Consider the following 26,443-nt stretch of genomic DNA (forward strand, 5'->3'; position numbering starts at 1 on the left):
CAAACGGAAATTCCCAACAGAAATTTTCCGAAATTTTTTGTAAATGGAAAACGCCCTTTGTCTCATCTCCTCGCGTTGGGGGACATCCTTCTTTGCTAGCCCCGATTTAAGCACGGCGACACCGACGTCTTCTAGTGAGTGGCCTGAGCTATTGAAGTGTTGCGCTACAGGCAAGTCACTTTTCTTGTGTCCAACGTCGAGGCGGTGTTCCCTGAAACGGTCAGCCAATCTGCGTCCTGTCTCCCCGATGTAGACTGTCCTAGGACGGCGTAGGACATTTACGGCAAGAAATACAATAAATGACGTTATCTGAAGTGCACTTGAAATGCCCTGTGATCTCAATTTGTCCTCCTGGTGATGGAATTGAGGTTGACTGGTTAATGTTGACTGGTTAATGTATGGCAGATGGTTCGTTCGCAGGGGGAAGTGCCTGGTTGTTGTGCTGGCTGGTCTGGAGGAAAGTCGCCATGGACTAACAGATCCCTCACGTTTAGGTCGAGCACTGATCCACTGCGGACAGTGCAGACTACATTTCACGTTGTTGTTTTCTTTAATTAGTGTGAATTTCGCGAGCCCGCCTGGTCTCAAAAGCCATGCGTTGGAGTTATTTCCTGTATAGCGTCATTGACTGCTCGCTACAAAACGAATCTTAAAAACTTCCAGTGATATGCCATTGCTGTGGAATTTCCGTAGAAAAGCCTGGCAGATCTAGTCAGAATTAGTGCAGTAGAACCACGATTGAAAGGCCATTTCGGCTGTGATTTCATGGTTTCTCTGATTTGTCGCTTTCGGTTGGGTGGGGGTGGGGAGGTGAGAGAGGGTGGGCGACAACTATACTTGGAACACTGGTGCGTCATTCTTATTGCTGTTGTTATTCTCATACATTAATATTGTTACAATTGCCGTTTCCCCGCAGCTAGAAAACCCTAGTCAGGTGTCTCGTTAAGAGAGTTGAACAGTTGAACCCAGTGAAAAGGGAGAATACCGAAATATGAGTATCACATTCAAAATTCCTGTATGACATGGCAAGATTTCGCATTGGAAACTTGTTTGCCGGAACTGATTCTGCTCGTAAGTTGGCGGCGTATTCTAACGGCGGGCAACACCAAAAAAAACTATGTCGTTTTCTGCTCAAAATTCTGTTCAGCCAACGAAATTCTACCCCGGAATACTGCTCGAGATTAGGTTGCGTTCCTTTGGGGTGATCTGGATCAGGATCAGTGATCCAAGATCACTCGGATCATGGAGTGCATCAAAGGAACCGATGAATCCACTCTGGTCACGGATTCATCGGTTCCTTTGATGCACCGTGATCCGAGTGATCTTGGGTCACTGATCCAGATCCAGATCACCCCAAAGGAACGCGCCCTTTTAAGTGACCGATTAGCTCAGCTACATCTTGTATCGATAAATTGCTCCAAACTCCGCATAGAAAATCACTCATTCACTCATTCATTCTCGTTCGCAGTGAGTCGACCAACAGTAAGCAAATCTTACTTTGCACAGTACCGCTTGGTAGATCGATCTCTTTTGATTTAATAAACTTGCAATGAAAAGCAGCAGTTACGAACGATACTCAGCACTTTCAATTAGCTTTGCAGTGTATGTCTGTTTTCAAATTTCGAACGGTTATCTTTTGTGTTGCTAACCGTTTCGAATTAAAGGTGTACACTGCTCAATTTCGGCTCAAAAATGCGGAATTCTGTGGGCAGAATTCTGGCTAACGAAAGTAACTCTTGAGTTTCCAGCGGCACCGAAATTTATCCAAACCTCAGGTCTATAACTAGCAGAATACAGTGCCGCTCTCTAACTAAGCGGAACCGGAAATTAGCATCTAACTATGTAGTATACGCATCTTAATTTTCTGCAAACAACCCAAGGGATTTCCAGGTGTTCCAGCGGGATCAGCTTGCGCGCGGCTGATCCAACGGTCGCATCTGGCGGTCTCAAGTTCAAGTCTCGATATGTCATTTAAGGGGTTACTCACAAACGGCTTGGGAGTCGAATAACCTCTCCCCCGATCGAGATTAGAACTCGGGCTGGGAGGAAAATCCCGAGCGGCGCCACAATTTTGTTTTGTTTCATTAATTGACTTTTTTTTCCCCTGTTTGGGATTTTTTCCCCCAACTTGTATGGTTTTGTTTTTCTTTGATTGATTGATTTTTACTTTTTCTTTCCAACTTGTTTGAAGTTTTTTTTGTCTTTTTTCGTTTCGGATTAACTTTCCCTGGAACATACAGGGTTGTTACTACGACTTAGGGACCCGTTTCTAGAAAGCCCCGGGAACTTTCGGGTCCGCAAAGCCATTCTTAGTTAATCCGTATCTAAAAACAGAGAGGTGCATACGCCTGGAACTTCTTGTATAAAGGGAACCTCTGTTGATATCAAGAATTTGTGAATAAAGCAGCGCTGTAATCATAACGTTTGAGATTTTGCTATGGCTTTCCGGGTGTGAAAAATTTTCGGGACCTTCGAAAAACGGACCCCTGACCCAGTTGTTCGACGGCTGGATAACGCTAGCTACCCTGTCTACCGGACAAGTGTAAACAAAACAAACCACGCTATCCGTTAGGTAGTGATTTATCCGCTGGATAGCGTTATCCACCTTTCGAACAAGACGGGCCTGATATGAGAATCATATATTTTAACTGATGGATAAATATATGAAGCAAGGCACTTTAGATACAGGCAGCGTTAGCTAGGTACGCGAGCGTCGTTATCGTTTTAAGTCGCTATTTCGCAAAGTGATGATAACGTTCTCGTGACCGGTTAACGCTAACCCAGGATTAAAAGCCAACCGAAGTATAAAATTTTCTTGAGTAAAAATGTTTTTCACTGCTTATGTTTTGTGTAGTTTGAGGTTATTCAAACTCAAAACAAAGGGCCAAAAAAAACTGTTTACACAAACATTACCGCAAAGTTTCAAAAACTGAAATCAAAATTCCCGCTAATTCTGGGTTAGCTTAAGGTTACTTCCCACCTTCGCAGGTGCCCTTCGGGAAAAAAATCGTACGCGCGCCAGTTTCAATAAAAGCCCAACAAACTATATATCATAAGAAAGCTTAATAAATGTACTTTACGAAAAAAATACAATTTCAGCAATGTTTTCTTTTAGGAAGTGTCAGGAGGCGGTAAGGCGTGAAACGACCAAGGCTTCTTCTATTGAATTTATCGGGTATCGGATTCCGCAGTACGAGCAAAATGGCTGCACAGTCTTATTCACAAGGCATCAATCAACGAAAGTGTGACGGGCTTTTTCGATATTCTGATTGGTTGTCTAGATATCCACTTCTAAAGTTGGAGTAGCTAAAAATATGCGAGACGTGTTGCGTAAATGGACGCCATGGGAAAAATGTGTTAAATATCAAAATTTCCCGACACACTTTGGTTTGTCATTATCTCTGGAATGTTCTGGCAAAATTTCACGAAAATCCGTCAAATCTGCATACCCTATAAATTCGCTCAAAGTGGATGTATTCCTCCAAAAATCAAATGCGAGATTGTAAAGGTTCGTAAACAACTCGCGCCACGCCCAGAGATTATCACGCCTAATAAAACCGCAAGCCAATGGAACAACAGCACCTCCTAGTGCCTGTGACAATAGATCAAGATTTCCCGGGAAAAGCATCGCATTGCAACATGTTTTTTTTATCTCGCTCAGTGGAGTTCAATTCAGGACGGCGACGTAATATAATGGGCAAAGACGCCAAAGGCAAAGGCAAAGGCAAAACCCGCGCCAAAAAGGTTAAAGGGGGAAAATGTGCCGCTGAAAAACAAGACGTTAAGGAATCGACGGACAGCTTAAGAAATACCCTTATTGCTGAAATGAGTTCCCCTGGGTAGGTTTCATTTTCTTCATCACTTCCGCCAGATTCCGACGAAGAATCTTGTTCACAGCCTGCACTGACCTTAACTTTGATTTTTAAGCTACTTGCTCCAAGGATATTCGAACACTCCGGATCTTCAGCAGACGCCAAGATTGTCGAAGGCGTTTGGCCAAACCAAGGGCCTTTGTCACTTTCAGCAAGGTTTTTTTTTCTTTCCTTGACAATATGGAGCTTTTTCTTTCTTCTTTGGGCCGGGTTTTTTCGTTTTATTTACCTAAGGCCTTTTTTCTGCTTTTGATTTTTCCATAGGAGTTAGCGTAAAGAGCTTCCACGTGGGAATTTTTGTCAGGTGCGTGATGTAAATAAAAATATGCAAATGACATGAAATACGAGCGATGAGCGTTTGCCGCGAAAATTTCCCCAGGGTTCTCGCCCGTTGACAAGATTTTGACACCTTCCTAGTTTATTAACTTTATTTGAAAATACGTTTTTTCTAAATAACTCGGCCGCTTTTTGAGATTTTTAATGTTTTTCTTTGGAAACAATAGATAAAATGACGAACTTAAATTTTGTCAAATAAAAGAAAAAACGATTTATTTGGCTTCTGAAGGTGGGAAGTAACCTTAATCGGGCTTTGAACAACCCGGCCCTGCTGAACTTGGCATACCTGTGCTTTAGTTTCTTAAGTTGAAAGGCCATGACTATATTGGCCCTAAAATTTGAGGCCGATGCACTATAGATGGGTATTTTTGGTGACGCGGGTTGATAAACTCAAAATTTTTAGGAGAATGTATGGACTTGTGCCCCCTCCTCACTGCGCCGGAGGAATTAGAAAACGGATCGCGAGGTTTCACTCTGAAAACGCATCAAATGCTTTCCGTCCACACAAGGCCGGAAAAATTTAATAACGCAACAATCGCCGGTCATTTTGGATTTGAGTTTGAGGAAAACTTCGTCAGGGAAATCACGATTATTGTGACGCAATCGTTTTGGAAAAGCTTCGTCTACAAAACGTTTTCCGTCCACACAAAAACCCTTTAGTAATTCTGCAGTTTTTTAACGCCGATTGTCACAAATTATAGCTCACCATTTTGCGTTACTTTTTTGTAATCAAAGAAAACGTTTAAGAACAGCTTTATTTACACTTCTTGATTCTGTATGTATTCACTCAAAAATAAATAAAAGGTTAAAACTTAAATACTGTTATCCCAACAATAATAAATAGATTTAAACCACGGTAATCAAACCACACTGATAAAAATGTACGCGAACTTCCGTTTTTTAGAAATGTAACTGGCCGCAGTTATCTCCAAGTTCTTTACCACGAGTTTCATAAAACTGATTTTCTGCAGTTTTTTTTCCAGCAAAGCAATTGTACTGAAGGTATCTCCAGCCAAGTGATTCATGTCACGAGTAAATGGTAATGACTTCCCGTCCTCCACCGCGCACCATGAGCACTCGGTCCAGTCCCTCTGTGAGCTCGTCTAGAAACTCCATATCTTCGGTGTGGTCAAAGACATAACGGCATAAAGAAAATAACGGCCCTAAACTTTTAACTAAAAATATACAATCGCGTTTATTGGTGGAGTAGATAAAGCTGATTTTATTTGAGTGTCGAAAAGTAATTGATTTTGCAACACTACGCTACACGATTGGTTTAAAAAAACTCGCGCCACATTTTCATCCAATCAGGAGTAAAACCAAAACCAGTCGTGACGAGCTCGCACTCGTTTTCCCGCGCTTCGCGTCGGCTACATGTATTTACGTCGAGTCTTGATTGGTTCAATGGATTGTCTACGTCCTTTCTGATTGGCCAGGGTGATTTCGTTGACTTTGGTTTCACGACACTCACAATTTAAAAGCGCGCTATACGGCGGCATTACAAATATTTACAATGACAAAAATGCCCGCGAAAATAAATAACAACAATACTTCAGTAAAAAAAAAAACTTAATAATTTCCGTTTGGCCTCAGTGCCAGGCTTGCAATCAGTTCGCTAGCCACAGTTCAAATTACGTCCGGCACGGGGATTTCTAAAACGATAGATCCGGCTCCAAACAAGCCAAGCGCTTTATTTCAGCATTGTGCCGTCCTCTGCATTCATTAGTTCTACATGACCTCACATGTACGATTATTGTATCATCTAACCCACCCACCACCCCACGGGAGTGAAAAGGATACAGTGCAACCAGTCGTTGTCGTCTGTTGGCGCTCCAGGTAAGTTGATAACCAGAAGTTGAGTTCCTGTTGACCTATCCTTCACCAGCTGGTTTAGCTTCACTGCTGTGTTCATTCTTCTTAAATTCTTCTCCTTCCTACAAACACAACAGACAAAACAAAAGTCAAGTACATAAAGAAAAACCCACTTACATAAAACTTTGTTTGTCCAGGTTAACATAAGTTTCTTATATATGTGGTGCCTACTAAGGAATTGTGTTATTTAAGTTCTTTAGTAGGTTCTTATTTTCTTAAGAAGAAAAGGTGCTCGCTGGTAGTCTAAAGGTTTGTGGCCTTAATCCACCCTAGTATCCAATCTTCTCTCCCCCAAAAGCACGTAAATAGCGACTGGGTAAGAGTCTGTTTATAAGACCGGTTTAACAGGTTCTGTGTAGTCCTCTCATTTCTCCTATTCAAAATGGGACGAAAGTCAGGATTTCGGGGAAAAAAGTTGGGTTATAAATCCCTTATTGGACATTTCAGTGTGTAGTATTGTTATATAGTTTTACTCGTAATCTGTGTCTTTTTCTTTTCTTTTTTTTGGATTAATCCCCTTACGGGATCGCCAAAATATTGCAAAACTTGTAGGCTACACACTGGAAACTGAGATACGTGGTGTAGGAATCATATGGTGGTCAGCTGCATCCATACAAAGCATTACGAAGATGGCGCGGTCAGGTCTCGAGAAGAGATCCTGACGGTAAAGGTGTACGTGCTCCTTATGTGGAGACTTTGCCTGGCTATTAATTATAGTAATATAAGTAAATATCACATTCTATTTTGTTAATGAACAAGAGCAACCTCGTTCCCTCTCTCTCGCTCCGGGAGGGTGGGAAGTTGAGAGAGCCTGGGAACGAGGTTGGTACAAGAGGAGTATTGAAGCTGCTTACAGTGTTCCTCTCAAGCTCTCTTTTCCATCAGCCGTACTTTGGCCCTGTCCCCTGAGCGAAGCATTGCCGCCATCCTTTCCCTGATCAATGTCCCAGTTTTTATCTACAAGTTCATCCTTGTTGACGCTAGACTCTTGGTCTGGTGTTGTACTGTATCCAGTGTTCGCTTTACTCTTATCATCGCCGAACTCCGTGGTACCATCGACACTCACAGTCGGAGTTTTCTCGGCACTTTTCGTATACTTATCGGATGTACTCGGAAGCCTTTCAGCAAGGTTCGATTCGTTGTCAGGGTTACTCGTGTCCTCTGTTTGATTTCCAGTTTTGCGTTCGGAATTCGATTTTCGTCTGGAGAGTGACCGTCTGCTGTGAGAATGCTCGAGCACGTCTTGTATTTCTCGCTTGCTCTCTTTTCTCGAGAGATGCATTTCACGTAACAATTGATGCCGCTGTTCCATCAATAGTGTACGCTCATAAGTGTATTCCGAGATATCTTGGTCCATCTAAAAGGAGAAACGATCAAACAAGCATGTCAAAGATCTCAGTGGTTTGCCTATTTTTCAATTTTCGCTTCAATGCGTTTCCCTGAAATCCCTGATTTTCGAATCTACATTTACCTTAAACATCGTTACTATACATAACTATTATTGCTTCTTTCGCCAATTCGGCCATGAGATGTCCAGGGCTTTGAATAGTTAGTCCAGCCAGTTAAATCCGCTGTGACACAGTCTTTGCTTGCTACGACACCTTGTTGTAGCAATTTTAGGTTCTACACATTTCAACGTTAATTATCACGATGGATGCCTGCTTCTCGATTAAGTGAATGATGATAAAAAAAATACTCTACGCATTAAACGTAAGGAACATTTTGTTTCCAGTTACCATTTCGATGACTTCAACTTGAGCCTTGATTCTGAGCTGGTACATGAAGGACTCCAGGTCCTTCTTCATTTGGATGCTGTTGTCTTCGAGTTCTGAGTTCCGTAGTTAAGAAAAGTTCACCATGACGGGTTAGTTCTTATTATGCCATCTTGTTCGGGTTGTTATCTTTTCTTTTCTTTTTAAGAGGTCACGGTCACGAACCCTGCAATCTGATTGGTACTTACCGCAGTCCGGATTTTCCTATGTCTGCCCACTGTCACGGTAATACTTTGGTGAGTGATTATAAAAGCGATTTGAGAGAGAAAAAAATAAAAAGTTATTTACCGGCTTAGGGTCCGTCCGTATAGTGAAAAAATGTGAGCTTGGACTTGAAAATGCTGCCCTCAGCTTTTCAAAATCAGGGTATTTTTGCGCACGTTTTATCTTTAAGTTTAAGAGCGAAACAGAACTAAAACAAGGATACGTGCAACTGTAAAAATTCTGAGATTACATTTCCTCCAAACTTTATGCTGTTTAAGAAGGAAGATAAGCAGGATCATCAAACCACCGTCATGTACTATCCACCAAACGTCCACATTGCCTTCCAAGCGTTCTGCGTTGCTAGGAAACGCGTCTATCTTGCGAGCTACAAGTAGCGCCTCTTGACCTTTAGACACGCAGCGGATGGTATCTGTGAACAAAAAAGTCAGATGTGGAAGGGTCTACAAAGGAACTTGTGGAAATCAGAAAGAATAGTTTGTATTGTCATTTTGCACTGTAAAAACGCTTTCTGGATAGCTTTCGCTTTACTTACGAACAAAACTCTTCCACTGTGATCTTTCCCGCCAGTTCTCAGGCCAAGTGATCATCAGTGTATTGGGCTCCAGGCCTCCAAGGCCAGAACTCTGCGCTCTAAGGGAAAAGTAATGACGGTAACATTGAAGCGCACCAATCATAACCAAACACGAGTAATGGTGAGCACTAAATATATGTTCAGAAAAATGTGAGGCGCTCAGACCAACCAGTGGTCAAAACAAATCAGCTGACAGAGAAAAACCTATCTGGGTAGCGAACTTTTACTCACAAGAATGATATTCCTTCTGTCACTGTGGAAGCCACGATTACTTTCATGAACCCTTTAACTTTTTCCTCTTTCATACAATCGTGTAAAACCTGTGGAATATTGAAACATCGTAAAATATTAAAACATGATTGATCATCGCAATTATACACACAACTTAATAAGCAGTTGTGAAATTAATTTCACAGCTGCTTAAGTTTTGTGTACAACTGCGATGATCAATCACGTCTTCATGTCTTTCTCCGTAGTTCAAATATATGATCTTTCATCTATTCAATTGTATCTTAAAACTGACATCGTTAAAATAAATAAAATTTACTATCGTAGATTACAAACAGTAACTTAACTTAAGCTTGCCAGTTTTATACTTCAAAGAAAAATTGTGAACACTGAGGCATCATTTTTTCCCATCCATTTTAATCAACTGTACTGATTTACCATTTTAACCTTACTATCCTGTGTCCCCTACCTCCTTTGCTAAAGCCACATCGTCTGCTCTTTCCTTAAAATCTCCTTCTAAAATGGACCCCACTATAGTAAGACCACGCCCTAAGAAACAAAAGTTTTTAAAATACAGATTTCACTGTGTGTCTTTTTTATACCGTACGCTTCTCCACCTTGGTGTATAAAGCGAGATTAAAGCAGTTTCTGGTTTAAGTTGGGACAGAACTGTTTCCATTCTTGACACTTTCCGCTCACACTTTACAACAACGTTAAAACCTATCCTTGTAATATACATGGATTAGATCAACAGAAAGACTGTCGAAAACGCTTAAAACAATACATTTTAAAAGCAAAGCTTGAAGTGAGTTTATGGAGATACTTACCATGTTTAAGTTGACTCGCCAGACTCAACAGGCGACTGGATTCAGGTTCAGAATTCTTTTTAAGCGGACAAAGAACAAGAATCTGAGGTCTAATGAAAAATGAAAAAGGTTTAACAGTTGATATAACTATGCTGCTTTTCGTGATAACAAAACAAAAGTCCACCGACAAAGCACAAGTGACTTTCTAACCTCCAATTTTTAGTATGGGGTGGACCTTCCTCCATTCTCAACAGGCTGTATCTGGCTGCGCTCAGTGCCAGTCCCCTGAAACCATCTCCCCACTCAATCTTTGCTCTGTAATTTAAACGAATAACGCACAGGTAGTTAAGAGCTACACCGGTTATCTAAGATATCAGAGGAAGGGTCGTCTAATGGTTAGCTTTCTGAACCCCAGGTCTGAGAACTGTCACGGAGTTTTGCCCAAGGTCATACAAAGGCCATAAACGGCGCACAGCTCGAGTAAGCCTCGGTACGAGAACATGAAAACGAGCCGGGTGAGGATAGAATCCCTAATTCCTGTGTTCTTAAGCAAGACACAAAACTTCCACAGTGCTTCTACAGCTAGGTGTATAAATGTCAAGGAAATTTAACAGGATGCTGGGAGCAACCCTGCAATGAACTGCTGGGAAGATCATGGTAAAGCGGTCAGAGTCTGTCATACAATGAAGATGTAGGGTTCCTCCTGTTAGCCATATTGTAAAACCAGGTAATAAAACAACAGTGGAAACTCAAGACAACAATATATCATATTCTTACCCTTGGAATTCAATGTATTTGTAAATGGCAGCTGCTAAGATCATAGCGACTAGCGCGTAATACCAGCTCGAGATGAACATTAGAGCCAAGCACAGGCACATACCCACGAACGACGTGAACCTACAAAGCAATATTAAAATGCGTGCATGAAACACTATCCTTATTTACTAGAAGTAATCAGAGATTATGAGAGTGCGTTCGACGCTCTCACTTTAATATATATACCGTAAATAAATGATTTCACTAGCTGACTTTCAACCTTTGTCTATTGCTAAAATCAACATTTTTCAGCAGCAACCCAGGTTTTACAGTCAGATATGCATAGTGTCAAAGTCCATGCTAGTGAAGAGGTCACGATTTGTTGATACGTTGCGTGACGCTGCTAGTTTCTGTAGACTCTCAAGTTTCATAAAATATTTAAATTACGTACATTATTCTAAGCTAGCATTTGCAATCAAACAAACACCGTGCGACTAATTCGAGTATTTCCTCTGATGAATAAAGTAATCTTATGGATCTTGCCTTCAGAGTACTTTTCCACCGATTCCAAACAATAAAATTTCGACCGGATAAAGACTGAGCCATCTGTCGCGACTGGAACTAATCAACAAATGCAATCAAAATGTAGCTGTTCCCACGGTTATCATCCCAAAGCCAAGTCGTGTCAATAAACAAGGACAATTCCCTCAGATTTCGATAAATGCTACTGTCGAAGCGTTTAAATTCGCCAAAATCTAATGCTGAGAGCACATAATAGCGAAGCGTACGGCAACTGAATGGAAAAAAGTCAAAGAAAGATCCATCGGAAAGACGAGCTCACATGGCCTGCTCACATACTCACATGTCTTATCACATGTCTTAGCATTAAACGGTACCAGTTTACTGGCCGTGACACGCCCTTGCAAAAATCAAGCGGGGTGGCCATTTTGGTGTCCTTACAGGAATGTGATTTTTTTCGGCCTATAACCGTGCACAGGGAAACCAACTCTGAAAAGCCACAGGTCAAAATTAGTTTTGCGTTCCACTTCGTCGAACGCAATAATCCATCAAATATTTTCGCTTGCGCACAATTGGTCTAAACGCGTTACGTGACCGAATATTCGAGAATATTCCCCAATTTTCGAAACTGCGCCTGTTGCCAAAAGTATTTAATGGATAATAAACACAATAGTCTCCATTTGACTTTGAAAATATGCTCGGATATTTGTCCGAGGACACTATCTGTTCCTCGAAGCTCACAGTTGTCCTCGAGCTTCGCTCTCGGAAAACTGTTCGCTTCTCGGAACAGATAATGTCCGCGGACAAAAATCCGAGCATATTTTCGCGCCAAATGGAGGCTATTGTTTATATATCTAGCCTGACGCTGTCCATAATAAAACAGCTAAAAGTTAAGACAGTCAATGAAAAGTTAAGCTCTATACGACGTATATAAAGGACGAATTTAACAATTGTTATCCACTTTGTTTATCGGTTCGCAGTTGGATTTAGGACTGCTCGTTTTATGACGCTTTCCGGCTTACTTAAGTCTTGCACATTTTCGCGCCAAACTCTTTCAAACTTCGAGGACACGAAAACAGCAAATGGCGTTGAATATTAGCTGCGAACATGTACGTAGCTCACTCCGTAGACAATCCACCTTACCAGTGGTAATACTTGAATCGTGGTCTCCAGTTTGGCGTCCTGAGCAGCGACTGCAACACACAGGCCAGGTTGACAAACCCATAACACATCAAAAAGAACCTGTGGATAACATTGATCTGAATGAAAATAACTGACAATGAACATCCCTCAATGATCAATTTCTTTCTGGAAAGGCTTAGCTGTAACTTATATTTCACGTACTTACATGGTGATAATTGGCGCAACTGAGTCTAAGTTGGCAATCAGAATTCCAATTTCTGAAATACAAGCTGTGAGCATCAAGGCACGAGTTGGCTCTCCAGACTTGGAACCACAAGCAAAGATATTCAGAAACGGAATCAGATTGTCTTTAGCAATGGCTTGCAGCAAACGGGGTGCACTACAATAAAAACAAAAACATTCACATCATTGAGTACATTACACACTCAGTTTGCTACGTAAGAGCACTTTTCAAATGAGTGCCGCGAAACCAAAACCAAAGTACTGTAATCATCCTGGCCAATCATAAAGGACACAGATAAACTAGTAAACCAATCAAAACTACGAACCAAACACGTGTGCGAGCAAGTCACGCTTGTGATAGCACGATTGGATAACAAAAGGGCGCACGTTTTTTTGAGCCAATCGCTTATCACTGTAAAGCAATACCACAGCGTACGTGAATTACTTTCGACACTCGAGTGAAAACTGCTCTACCTACTATTTTTTCCCTGTTGCCTTGCCTTATCAGGAGCACACTTCACAACACGAGAGTTGTATTATAATACAATTCAGTGCGGTTCACAGCTACAACGCAGTATTTCCGTTAAAGTTGTCTCTTGAGTCTGCCGTTAACCCTAGTTTCTGTAGCATAAGCAATGCTGGGAGTGCTACGTTCACCTGGATAAAATGCTAGTCCTTCCCCATATTACTTCCCACGCGCAGTCCTTTTTTTCTATTCCCAGCCTCAAGAATTGCAAATTTCCTTCTACAAGAACGTTATCAAGTAACGAACTGACTCACCCAGTTAAACTCTGCATGCCTGCACCAACAGTTGATAGAAATGAACCAATAAGAATCACCCATTTGGTAGGAGGCCAAGCAATCTCGGCTACAACCATAACACTATTGATACTGCGACCAAATCTGCAAAAAAGAGTCACACAAAACTGGTAAAAGATTTAGCTCATTCTTCACCTTTTCACGTGAACGATTTAGTAATTCGATAACCAGGCTACAAGGCTGACCCAGACAAAACAGATTTTGTCCAACAGAAAGAGCTAATAAAAATGACTTGGAGAAGTTACATCATTTCGTGAGAAATAAGGCATCTGGCTGAGATTAGCTAACAGTTTATTATTGGAGCACTGTGAAGCTGAATGCAACGTGCGGTTAAAACATACTTGTCCCGCAGTAGTTCTCCATGTACAGTTGCTCCAAACAGCAGCACACAAGTTAGATCTTAACGCTTTGTTAAGGTAGTCACGTTCAAATGCCTTTACCAATGGCACAAACAGAAAAAAAAGATAAACAGACGGGGGTTCTAGCGAGCAGTACTGTGCCAATAACTATGTCTCTAGATATTTACCTTCAAGCCTAGTTTAGAGTACCTTGTTTTTATGTTCATTTATTTTAACACTAATTCAAGACCAGAAACTGCTATTCATGTAAATTCATGACACATCTAAAACAACTGAGTTTTAGGAGCTCATGTACCAAACTAGTTTGAGACAAACCAAGTTACTCTAATAATCAAGTTTCAAGTATTTTTTTTACCCGAGTCAGGTTCTCTGAATAATAGAATAAGTTGAAAATGAGTCAAAGCTATGTAAAGAAAGTAGAAAATTCAAAATCAGAACAAACTTGCCTTAAAGCACTGCATGGTTCCAGAAAATATCCATAGAAGCTTCAAGGGTTTTTGGAATTTCCACAGGGGAGAGGGGAGGGTGTCCTAAAAGGCAAAGTATAAAACCAAAACTGGAATTTCTAAAGAGATGGGGCAGACCCTATGTGATGTGGGAGGGGTATGGATATTTTCTGCAACAACACATTACCTAATAATTACCAGTATTATAATAATAACCATCTATTATGGCATGTAAAGGATACAGACAACAGATGTTGTGGTAATTGCAGCTATTGTACCCTTAGGAATTGACTGCTGAGCATCCCGCAGGTCACCAGACCTGTTAGACCCTGCCATTATTCCTTTGAAATAAAAAAACAGCCAAAGAATTAGGAACATGATCCTAGGAGATAATTGGCAGCACGGCGACCTAATGGTTAATGTGCTGGATTCTGGATTAAGAAGTCTGGGTTAGAACCCTTGACCACTGCCACTGTGTTGTGTTCTTGGCTATGGGACTGTTACCATGCATCACTTTACCTTGGAGTATAAATTGGCAGGGCTGTCATTTAGGGCATAACCTGTAACACCAGTATTACTGACACAATTCACCCACACACACACACACAAAAAAAAACCGTTTGTTTTGGGCATGAAGACCAAAGAAACAAGTGACTTGAAACTTGATGACAGCCCTGTAAATAGGTACCAACAGAGGTAATGCTGGGGAGACAACCTACCATGGACAATGAGATTTAAAATTCCTGGACAATTTTCCAAAGCTGTACAAATGCTAAATGCAAATAACAATTGAGTCCTATGCTAACAGTGGCTAACCTACCAGTCACAGAAGGAAAGAAAATTGCCAATAGAATGAAGAAAGATGTGGTTATGTCTGATCTCACTTCTCCTTGAAATTCACCAGCCATTACACCTGGAGAGACTTCATCCTTCTTGAGATATTTACTCTTCCAGTTATCTACAAATATTGAAAAAAACAAAGTGCATCAGATTAGTATATATACACAAAGCAATATATAACTAAATCTGTCATGAGCTAATCTGTCTTCAGGCAAATTCATGCCTAAACATTTGGCACGGTGGTGTTTTGTCAAGTATGGCCTTTTGGCCTTGGCCAGTACTTTTCCCTGCTGAAATTTAAGGATTTGGGTAGAGTACAAGTTTACATCTTTATTTTTTTGAAAGACTGTTACTTAGTAGGCCTACAATAGCCCAGATTTCTTTACCTAGGTGTGACAGGGTGGTCAATGTGTGTGAGCTGCTGTGAGATCGATTAGTTTTCAACTTTCACACAGTAAATGAGAGACTTGTGCCTAAGGTGTTAAAGTTGGCAGGTGTAAATAATAATAATAATAATAATAATAATAATAATAATAATAATAATAATAATAATAATAATAATAATAATAATGATAAAGTGCTACCACCAGAGTTTTTTGTCCTAAACACTGGCCTGTACAGGTTGTCAGTGGCATCTGAGCGAAGACGCCTATTTGGTTTATGTAATACTAACAAATCGGCTAAGTACTCAGGAGCGAGACCATTTAAAACCTTGTAGAATGCAACCCAGATCAGCTGACTTGCAAAATCTGATAGATTAAACTTCATAAAAAGAACATCATCTTGTACTTCTGCACCCTGACCCCTAACCCGACTCCCACTCTCCCACCCCTCATCCGCTATGCAAACTTTGATTCTGGTTCATAATATACAGACTGCTAATCTGAAACACTCTTCTATGTCAAAATGTGATCAGAAAGATAAATCTTAATTTGCTTTGACAAATTCTCTTACCAGCAAAAACACCAGTTGTGATGCCTGGCACTCCAACCACAGAAGACACGGGATTCTCCTTCCAGAATGTCTCATCATCTCCATACGTTGAGTTCAGTAAGGTATCATTCCTTGAACATTCATGATAACTGCTACTGGCTAACAACTTGTTACCTAACAAGCAAATCCTAGGAGGAAATAAAGAGAGGAATATTGTTCTTGATTAAAAAAGGTCATTGATGATCCTTAAGTAGTATAGTAATAATAATTATTATTATTCCACAGTCTATTTTGAAACTTGCATGTCAGGTTTTCCGAAGTGGTAAATCACACTGCATCATATGATGCCCACTATCATAACATTTGTTTCATTGCATGGCATCAAATTAAAAATGACCACTTGTTTGTTTGAAGATGAAAAGCCCAATCAAAAGTTACAGATTTAAGTAACTTATGGTTCCCTTAAAATCACACCCACTTTCAAACTTGTGTTAAAAGTCTATGAGCCAATTTACACCCAGCAAGCATAAAGCTTACCTCCTCCCAGCACTAATCTGCATGAGCGCCCAGTTAAAGGGAAAACTCAGCTCACTGAAGCTAATAACAGATCTGAATACAAATATGATCGTCACCTGGGCATTTCCCTTGCTTGTGCAGAGAAAAATCCAAGATAAATGGCCAGAATAGAGAACAACACACACACCAGGAAGAGAGAGGCACATTTGTTGACATACTTGACACCAATAAATACAACTGCTATGAGGAAGACCAAAAGAATAGAGCCATACACGCGCATGTTATTTAACATCACTGGGGACTGAGCACCACCTCCTGACCTAACATCTCCAAAGAGTGACATCGACGGAGCCATGTATGTCTGCAGATAAAAATTTAAAAGCCTTTATGAGGAAACTTGGGCTGCAAACTTGTTGTATGGTAAATTCCCAAGGTCGGAGGGCAAGTGTGATCTTAAGAATCATAAAACTCAAAGTGGAAGTTGTTGTTGAGAGTGGGAGCTCAGACACACAGCTTTGGTCACTTAACATTCTCCATTTCATAGCTTCCAGCAGAAATTCGCATCAGTGAACATTTTTAAAATCAAAATACTATTTCAAACTGTCTTTTAAGGTCAGTGTCTGTATTTTCCTGAAGGACATGCCTACATGTCTCTGTATTGGTATAATGAAGGTGAACTAAAATGATGATCACTGTGGGAACTGCACTTTATGCTACATTTGCACAGCAGAGCATTTCACCTGCAGTTTAGTTCTTCCAGCAGGCTGATCTCCTGAATCCCAGAACAGGGTAAATCATGTAAAGGTGCCACAGTCAAAGTGTTTGATAACGTGGTCTTGATAGAGCCTACTTCATTCTAAAATAGCCAACATAAAATACCGCCACTGTAATCTACAACTCTAAATCGTCTTATAAATTAACATTTAACCCACCAAGAGTATTTCAATTGCTCCAAGGATGTACATAGAAGAAGCAAATGTGGTTCCAAGGTAGAAGAGCAACCCAACAGCACCACCAAATTCAGGTCCAAGGGCTCGTGAAATCATGAAATAAGCTCCCCCAGCTGAAAAATAAATTCAAAAGTTGAAAAACAGTCAAATTAATTCTCTGCTCCTACTATACTCTTCTCTTACTTACAACAGTTCATTAAACAGGCCCAAAGTGGAAATTAACATCGATACTACTGACATTGAAGTGAGATTTTATGTGGATCTCCAATAATAAAGGACAGAAGATAACACCGCCCATAATGAAACCATGCTGCCCTGATTTGATTAAGCAATTTCTATCAAGGGATGCCTTGCAGAGTGAAACCCTTGAGAGGCACCTCCTCAAGAATTTGTTAAAAAGAAACATCACCCATAAGGAGTGAGAGTACTGTAATCTGAGATGGAAGTACTGTGAATGTACTCCTTTCTTCTTCTAAAATGAGGAACCCTCAGCTCAAGTAAGGAAACATTTTGTGGGTGAACCCCTCCTAAAAGGCTGTGACCCAGAGCCATGGCCACCCACTGAATACAATAATATAGTCAAATTATATGTGAAAGACCCAATAGCATGAAGAGATTACAAAAGGTTTTGAAAGTGTATTAGCATAATATCATTGCTAACAGTATCTCATCAGTCAATACTGCAAGTGTTTTTGAACAGCAACATCAAACAAGAAAAAGGTGAAACAGTTATAAAATCATTTCCAAACAGAAAATTGATGTACTGTGTCAATGTTGAAAATAAGCTTGTATCAAAGGTAGTGATCAATGCTTATACTTATAGCAGGCAGCCAGCCAACATTACCTGGAACTACTCCATTTGTAGCGATGGCACTCATTGAAATGGCAGTCAACATAGTCTGGATAAATCATGAATAAAAATCACACAACACTATTGAAGGCTACCACATATATAATAATATATAGATTTAGGCCAGCCTAAAAGTGTAGCTCCTGGGCCGGGTTGTTCAGAGCCCAATTAAGCTAACCCAGGAAAAGGTAGAATTTTGAAGTTTTCTGTATATTGTTTGGGCTTCTGTTTTGAGTTTTAATAATGATCATAAAGCAGCAAAAAACATTTGTATAGAAGAAAAAGTTATAATTCCGTAAACTTTTAATCCTGGGTTAGCGTTAACCGGCTTCCGAACAATCCTGCCCTGTTTTCAACAAGTTAACCTGAGATCAGCCCATGATCCAATCGAAAACCAGCACTTGGTCAGCGGTCAACCTCAAACAAACATGTGACCTCAGTAAGCTTTAAACTTGAGCCCGCGATATGGTCAGCGGGTACCTTGTTTTGACAGCTGTCAATTGACCATAACATGGATGTCCAATATCAAAGAAGTACAAGGTAAACGAAGGCTGCATGTTTCTATCAACCTATTATTTGGAGTATGGCCACCATGTTGCGCGACACCGTTGTCGTCGTCGTTGTCGTTGCCGTCATGCGTACGTGCCCACGAGCAATACTGCTAGCCATGATAACCATGAGAAAATCAACTCGTGGGTTTCCTTTTCTTTCCTACACGAGTATGGGGCTTCGCTTGGCGGCCTTTTGGGCCGCTGGAGTTCTGCTAATATTTAATTATTAGTTAGACCTTTCAATTATTAAATTTTACAAACTGAGAGCTACCCTGGTCAGCCTGTCCCATAATGGAAAATAAGCATGTGGCTATGACTAGAAGATTATGATCCCATCCCAAGTTTCTGGATTTTTTTTGCTTCATGTGTCACTCCGGACAATATCCACACCCTCTCCACTGAGGGTTTCTTATTTTTAGCCTCCCCTCCACACTTCCGGAAATTCCAGTTTACCTGCATACTTTTTGTCAAAATTTTTGGCTTCTGAAAATTTCCATGGGATTTCCTTAACTTCCATAGAGTGAGTATAGATATTTTTCAAAGCTGCATAATAATAAAAAGCCTTAAATAAATGTTTTGAAAATCCTCTTAAATTAACAATTAATTCTCATGTTATGTCTTACCACAAAAAAACATGAAGATAAATTATAGTAATTCAAAACGTAAAAAAAGGCAAGGAAGCCTAAAGAGAAACCATCTTGAAGGCTTAATAAGCTACATTAGGCTCCCTCATTACAATTACTGAAAATTTTATTAAATTGATCGACAATCATTAATGAACATTAATGGAACAGACAGATAGAGTTGTGAATGAAAACGTACTTTATCCAGGTCTTTAAAGTTATAACAGACTGAGGAAGAAACGATTGAGTCAAAAATAACATCATCTACACGAAGATCTTGATACTTACACAACAGCAACAAATGAAGACGATAAAGAAAGCTTGTAGAGTTCCTGCTATGCCTACTATCCATGACAAACGAATAAACAGGATGACACCAAATATGTTCTGGATTGTAGGAAGGTATACACCCATAAGTGTACCCATCTTGGTTGCCTAATTATCAAAAAACAATTTTGTTGTAATTAATACTGACAGTTCTTTTGTTAAAAATGTCTACATTTTTATTATTATAATAATTATTATTAGTAGTATAATTTCCAGAGGTGAATATAAGAATTGGACATTCTGATTAGTCGAAAAGCTCATGATATGACACTATATTCACCCTGCCAGAGCTTGGTTACTAAGTTCGCCATCTTTGCCATCTCAGCAAGTAAACATGGTGGACAGCGAAAGACATCATTCCGAGTCCAGGATATTTGAAAGGATGGAGAATTTTCACAATGACTGCTGTTGCCCTTGGACCCAAAATCTTTTCAAGAACTTGCATTCAAGGTTTTTAAGAATCATAAACACAGTGGTTGCGTTGATTGCCAGCAGGTCAGATCGATTGACTGAAATTTATTTTTCTTCAAACTAAAGCTACTCATTTTTAGGTGATGATGAAAACTGTAAATGAAGACAACAACAATAAAACAAAGGTACCAGATGAATTTATTTTTCGTAGTGTTTCACTAGTTTGTTTTACTGCTGAACTTGATGAGTAAATTGATTGACAGTTGATGCACATGTAAGCTTATTATTAAAACTACGGCTGCACACGTGTATGCACACAAACAATAGCATCTGTGTTTTGCATCCGTTATTTTGTAGTCCTTAATATTCACCTCCAAAAATTATACTAAAACAATTATTCGCCTAAGGCTCAGTGAACATTGATGAATATTCACCTTGACTCAATCTCGGTGAATATTCACCGATGCTCACTTTGCTTTTGGTGAATAATTGTTTATTATTATTATTATTATCATTATCATTATCATTATCATTATCATTATCATTATCATTATTATTATTGTTAGTTTATTCTAGTCCCTAGAGACACCTGCCCACAGGATCTTGGCATGACGAAAAGGTGGTTCTGAAGAAAAATATGATTTTAATATTTGATTGGCTGGATTACTACACCAAGCTTTTCACTAATTAACAAAAGGTTTCTAGATTTCTAACTCAAGCCTGGTTCACACTTTTTACATACATAAAGATATACCAATTAAAAAGATTAATTTTTCCTTGTCTTAAGTTTATTCTTATGGCATTATGTCCCTTTTTTGTGACTAGTTATGTTTTTCACGATAGTGAAATAAAACACCATCACTGGGTGCTTCTTGCATTTTCTGATACCTTGCTGTTATGTCATCTCAAAAGTATGAACCAGGTCTTATGGGAATTTGAATCCCTTCTCTAAATTATGTTTTGAGGTCCTGTTAGGGGTGAATTCCAAAAAGTAACATGGCCTGGAAACGGTGACAAGAAGGAAATCATGACTGCAATGGCGTTTGGATGTCTGATCTTAATTGGCATAGCTTTTACGTTTTCTCCTTGGGTTTCAGTTTTGATTGAGAAGATATATCAAACACTCAAGACAGTGTTTGACCATATTTCCAAACACCTCGAAGTTCGTCAAAAATACTCCCCTGCGCATCGTATTTTCAACTCTCTTCTCAGTGTTTGGAAGGCTTGCAAGGAGCAAGCCGCTCACCCTCACCCAAATCGTCAGTGAGTACCTTCCCCGGGAGCCAGAATGCCATCATAATGATTGTATTGACAGATAATAGACCCTATTCATAAATGCCTGCCAATTCAAAATTATTTTGTAAGCATTAAAATTTGCACAACTAACCTCATTTTTGAGTAGATAATTCAAAAGAATTTTTACTCTCAAACGAGGTTACTTGGGCTAGTTCAAATGCTTACAGAAGAATTTTAAATTGGCAGCCATTTATGAATAGGGTCTATGACATTTGTGAAAGTACACCACGAATAATTATTCAAAGGCATATACACATGTACGTACGTCATTAAGCTTGTAGGACCATTGTTGATCTAAAATTCATACAAAACTTAAATCACTAAAAAGCTCTGCTTTGTCTACGTTAATACTAATCCGACAATGCAAGACAATGCCCAGAGACAATGGCTGAGTCTAAGCTTGGTCAAGATTACACGACCTTCTTCATGCTTTCAAAGGGTTTGTATATGTTTGCACGAAATATTAAACATCGCGAACTTTTGACCCATCAAACAGTAAGTTAATCTATCAATAATTCAGGATATTTTCAAAGCCATAGCTTAATATTTGCATAACCAGAATAAATACACAACTCGACGTTGCTTTGTTCTGACGATAAAGTACTTTTTTATATACATGTACCTGAGAAGATTTGGCAGTTTTCGCCTCTCCTTCTTCGTCATCTTGTTGAGGAGACAGGACTGCTTCGTATCTTGATAAACTCTCCAACAGTGTTGAAATTCTCGGTCGTTTGTGGATTTCATCCTGTGTGCAGTACAATCACGGAAAGAGGATTAAAATGAACAGTAAACCAATGGCGCGAGCCGATAAAAGACCGTCCAAAACAAGTCTGAGGCCACAGATCTGAACTTATAATACCAGCTTTACCTCGTATAATGCTAAATTCCCGGCTTTCCCAGCCACAAAGTTACCTTGTTTGTTTGCTTTTCTCTCTGGCGCTACAAACAAAAGACGTATAGGAAATCGTTTAATACTATAAAAGCTTAAGCTTATGCGATTGCAAGCGTGAGAAAAAAGGCAACTTCGTGCTAAGTTTGTGCCGACCTTTCTCATAGAGCGAGTGCAAAAAATCGAGACCACCACGTGAAGAACAAAGTACCAAACAACTGATGTGTGACAAAGAATGAAAAATATTTTTTCTACACGTGGTCACGATCATTTTCAATATTCCCTCGCAGCAAAGCGGCGCACTTACAGGGCTCGATGATATTCACTTGAATATCCGTTGACAGATTCACTCGTCGATAGATTTCCTTGGTCTCTTTTGTTCCGTCAGTATCAGCCTTTGACACTTTAAAACGATTCGCAGACATTTTCTTACAACACAAGTACACTGAATGCTAGACGACCACGAAACATATTCACGGTGACCCCAGTAAATAAACACAGCCGTCGCGTCGCGCGAGTTCTTGAGCGTCGGGGGAGAGGCGGGGGTGGGGGAGAGTAGGGTAGGGTCCAGCGTCGGAATCAATCAGCTGGACCAGACGAACGAGATGGCGCTTTACGCATTTATAATTATTTGATTTCCCATAATTGTTTTCGGCCGATCAGAGGTTGGAAACTGGAAAATTTAGAAAAATACACTAGTAAGGAAATTTCCGCTTTTCCGTTCCAAACGGAAGTCGTACGTAAGCTTACAACGTACTGAGTTCCTGATTTCCGAATTTTTTAAAACTCCAATCGTTTTAGCATGGATTTCCCTTTAAAATGTTGTGTGCAAGTTCAAATAAGTATAATGATTAATATTGCTTCAGTGAAAGAAAGACAAGTCGCAGAAAACAAAAGTAAACAGAACACTTCGGCTTGTCATGCAGAAGTCCACTTACAACAGGCATCACTTTTGATCACTTATCTCCGGTGAACGGTCCACAATATATTTGTTCTTTATGGAACGCCAGAACTGTCTTATGATACTTTTTTTTATTATATTGGGTGGTTATGTCATTATATTGAGTAGTTATGTTATTATATTCGGTGATTAACTCATTATACTCGGTGCTGATTCCATTATACTCGGTGCTTATGTCTTTATATGCGGTGCTGTCTTCATTATATTCGGTGCTTATTCCATTATATTCGGTGCTTCCCTCGTTATATTCGGTGCTTTCTTCGTTATATTCGGTGCTTTTTTCATTATATTCGGTGCTGTCTTTATTATATTCGGTGCTTACTTCATTATATTCGGTGCTTACTTCATTATATTCGGTGCTTACTTCATTATATTCGGTGCTTACTTCATTATATTCGGTGCTTACTTCATTATATTCGGTGCTTACTTCATTATATTCGGTGCTTACTTCATTATATTCGGTGCTTACTTCATTATATTCGGTGCTTTCTTCGATATGATCGTCACCAGTCTTCGCAAGGGGTCGTACAATTTGGAGGTAGTCTAGGGAAAGCCGGGAAAAACGGGTGTCACGAAAACTCAGACCCCGAAACAGACCCCGTAAACTCAGACCCCTCGAAATTAAAAACTCAATTGTTATCACCCGAATTGCTCTATGGCCACAATGGGGCGAGATGTTTATCTTCTCCGGTTTATGTTGTCGCGTCGATCGAACGGTGAAACACAAATATTTAACTTCTCAGGTTTATCGCTGTCGCGTCGGTCAAACAGTGAAGAACTAACAAGGTTTAGAACAGCAGCCGACACTGTTATTCAAAACAGACCTTTTTTATGCAATCGTATGCAGCAAAAAAATGTGTTGTTCTCTGAAACATACTCGTTTGATCGCAATCTGCTTTTGACTTTACGTGCGTTGCGTGACTGTCGGCACGTAACCCGCAGAAATTAACAAAATTTAGAAAAAAAAAAAAAAGAAAAAAAGAGTACATAGAGATAGCCATGTTTGCGTTCCAACTTATAACGGGAATAGTGAATATTTCTTACAGGAAACAGTAAGTTTCAAACCAAACACTTCTATTTCTTTTTTGTTTTCTTTTTTTCATACCGCTTGGATTAGTTAATTATTAAATCTGCCTCGTGGCGGGGCCTTCGCGCCAGTTTTCAATTTTCTATAAAATGTTTAAGCAAGCAACCGGAACGATGATCCTGCTGGTATACGTTGGATCAATAGTGATCTAATCGGCTTTACATATAAAGTGAAGAATACAAAAGCAAAAACCGACACAACTTCTGGTTCTTTCCGTTGTGGCAAAAACTGTGCTACTTGTCCCTACATTTCTCACGGACTTACTACATAGACCTTCTTTTCTACCGGGGAAACGCGCGCCATAAAATCCAACCTGACCTGTGACACTAAAAACCTCATCTACATGATTCAATGTAACTGCTGTAATTTACAATACATAGGAGAGACGAAACGACGATTAAAAGACCGATTTAATGAACACCGCCGTACCATAGATAACCCTAACAACAAATCTAAACCTACTACAGCCGCCGAACATTTCCTGTCCTCTCCTAACCACACTGCTAACGACATGCAATTAATCCCCATCGAAAAAATCGTTTCTAACCGAGACTCTATCCGTACGGCCAGGGAAGCCTTTTTAATTCAAAAAGGCAGAACAATTGATCCTAATGGTCTGAACATCCGCGAAGAAACATATTAATTTTTTCCATTTGTTTTCTTTTATTATGTTCTTTTATCATGTTATTTTATTTTACCGTATGCTTATCTTCAATTTACACGATCAATTACTTTTGCGTAGTCCGGTATTACGTAAATATCGGCTACATAAAAACACGCACCAATGTAAAATCTTCCATTGTACCTGAAGAAGGCTGGTTTGGCCAGCCGAAATATAGTACACCTTCAAAAAATCATTCTACGTTGTGTCGGTTTTTGCTTTTGTATTCTTCATTTCAATTTTCGTTCACTCACATTTCGAGACCAGACATGGCGGTTCAATCGGTTCGACCTTCACGTGCTTTTTACGTGTTGACTTTTTACGTGCCGACAGTCACGCAACGCACGTAAAGTTAAAAGCAGATTGCGATCAAACGAGTATGTTTCAGAGAACAACACATTTTTTTGCTGCATACGATTGCATAAAAAAGGTCTGTTTTGAATAACAGTGTCGGCTGCTGTTCTAAACCTTGTTAGTTCTTCACTGTTTGACCGACGCGACAGCGATAAACCTGAGAAGTTAAATATTTGTGTTTCACCGTTCGATCGACGCGACAACATAAACCGGAGAAGATAAACATCTCGCCCCATTGTGGCCATAGAGCAATTCGGGTGATAACAATTGAGTTTTTAATTTCGAGGGGTCTGAGTTTACGGGGTCTGTTTCGGGGTCTGAGTTTTCGTGACACCCGTTTTTCCCGGCTTTCCCTAGACTACCTCCAAATTGTACGACCCCTTGTGAAGACTGGTGACGATCATATCGAAGAAAGCACCGAATATAATGAAGTAAGCACCGAATATAATGAAGTAAGCACCGAATATAATAAAGTAAGCACCGAATATAATGAAGTAAGCACCGAATATAATGAAGTAAGCACCGAATATAATGAAGTAAGCACCGAATATAATGAAGTAAGCACCGAATATAATGAAGTAAGCACCGAATATAATGAAGTAAGCACCGAATATAATGAAGTAAGCACCGAATATAATGAAGTAAGCACCGAATATAATGAAGTAAGCACCGAATATAATGAAGTAAGCACCGAATATAATGAAGTAAGCACCGAATATAATGAAGTAAGCACCGAATATAATGAGGTAAGCACCGAATATAATGAAGTAAGCACCGAATATAATAAAGACAGCACCGAATATAATGAAAAAAGCACCGAATATAACGAAGAAAGCACCGAATATAACGAGGGAAGCACCGAATATAATGGAATAAGCACCGAATATAATGAAGACAGCACCGCATATAAAGACATAAGCACCGAGTATAATGGAATCAGCACCGAGTATAATGAGTTAATCACCGAATATAATAACATAACTACTCAATATAATGACATAACCACCCAATATAATAAAAAAAAGTATCATAAGATAGTTCTGGCGTTCCATAGTTCTTGGTGGCTAATTAAATAAGCGTTGCATAAATTCAGAAATTCTTACTTTGGCTTCCTAATACTCGCTGTATGGGTGTTCCCAATAGGCATTTTATATTGCGTACCTGGAACTCGCTGCACTTACGTGTATGAGCACGCGCGCGTTTCTGAATTGGAATTTGGGAGGTCCAAAACCAATGGTTTCCCCTCCG

At 39.8% G+C, this 26,443-nt stretch overlaps 1 protein-coding gene across 3 annotated transcripts; it reads right to left on the bottom strand.

Annotated features, from left to right (window-relative positions):
• Positions 1-4,949: 4,949 nt before the first annotated feature.
• LOC145464836 (solute carrier family 12 member 5-like) lies at positions 4,950-26,440 on the bottom strand. Of its 3 annotated transcripts, none has more exons than XM_081448640.1 (25): positions 26,377-26,440; positions 22,112-22,182; positions 21,866-21,988; positions 19,498-19,644; positions 18,030-18,084; positions 17,168-17,298; positions 16,352-16,596; positions 15,741-15,907; positions 14,767-14,904; positions 14,189-14,287; positions 13,483-13,540; positions 13,103-13,225; positions 12,306-12,479; positions 12,101-12,199; positions 10,460-10,579; positions 9,893-9,997; positions 9,704-9,792; positions 9,346-9,425; positions 8,880-8,968; positions 8,610-8,707; positions 8,280-8,486; positions 7,817-7,908; positions 6,935-7,437; positions 6,009-6,142; positions 4,950-5,326 (listed from the first exon to the last, which is right to left on the bottom strand). In XM_081448640.1, exons 4-25 carry the CDS (start codon positions 19,633-19,635, stop codon positions 5,235-5,237), a joined length of 3,036 nt encoding a protein of 1,011 aa, XP_081304766.1. In that variant the 5' UTR covers positions 19,636-19,644; positions 21,866-21,988; positions 22,112-22,182; positions 26,377-26,440; the 3' UTR covers positions 4,950-5,234. The 3 variants fall into 3 exon arrangements, with proteins under 3 accessions (XP_081304766.1, XP_081304764.1, XP_081304765.1); XM_081448638.1 differs by lacking the exon at positions 26,377-26,440 and adding an exon at positions 22,440-23,067; XM_081448639.1 differs by lacking the exon at positions 26,377-26,440 and adding an exon at positions 22,289-22,421.
• Between the last annotated feature and the right edge of the window lie 3 nt (positions 26,441-26,443).

Source organism: Orbicella franksi, chromosome 13, assembly GCF_964199315.1.
Source record: "Orbicella franksi chromosome 13, jaOrbFran1.1, whole genome shotgun sequence".
NCBI lineage: Eukaryota > Metazoa > Cnidaria > Anthozoa > Scleractinia > Merulinidae > Orbicella > Orbicella franksi.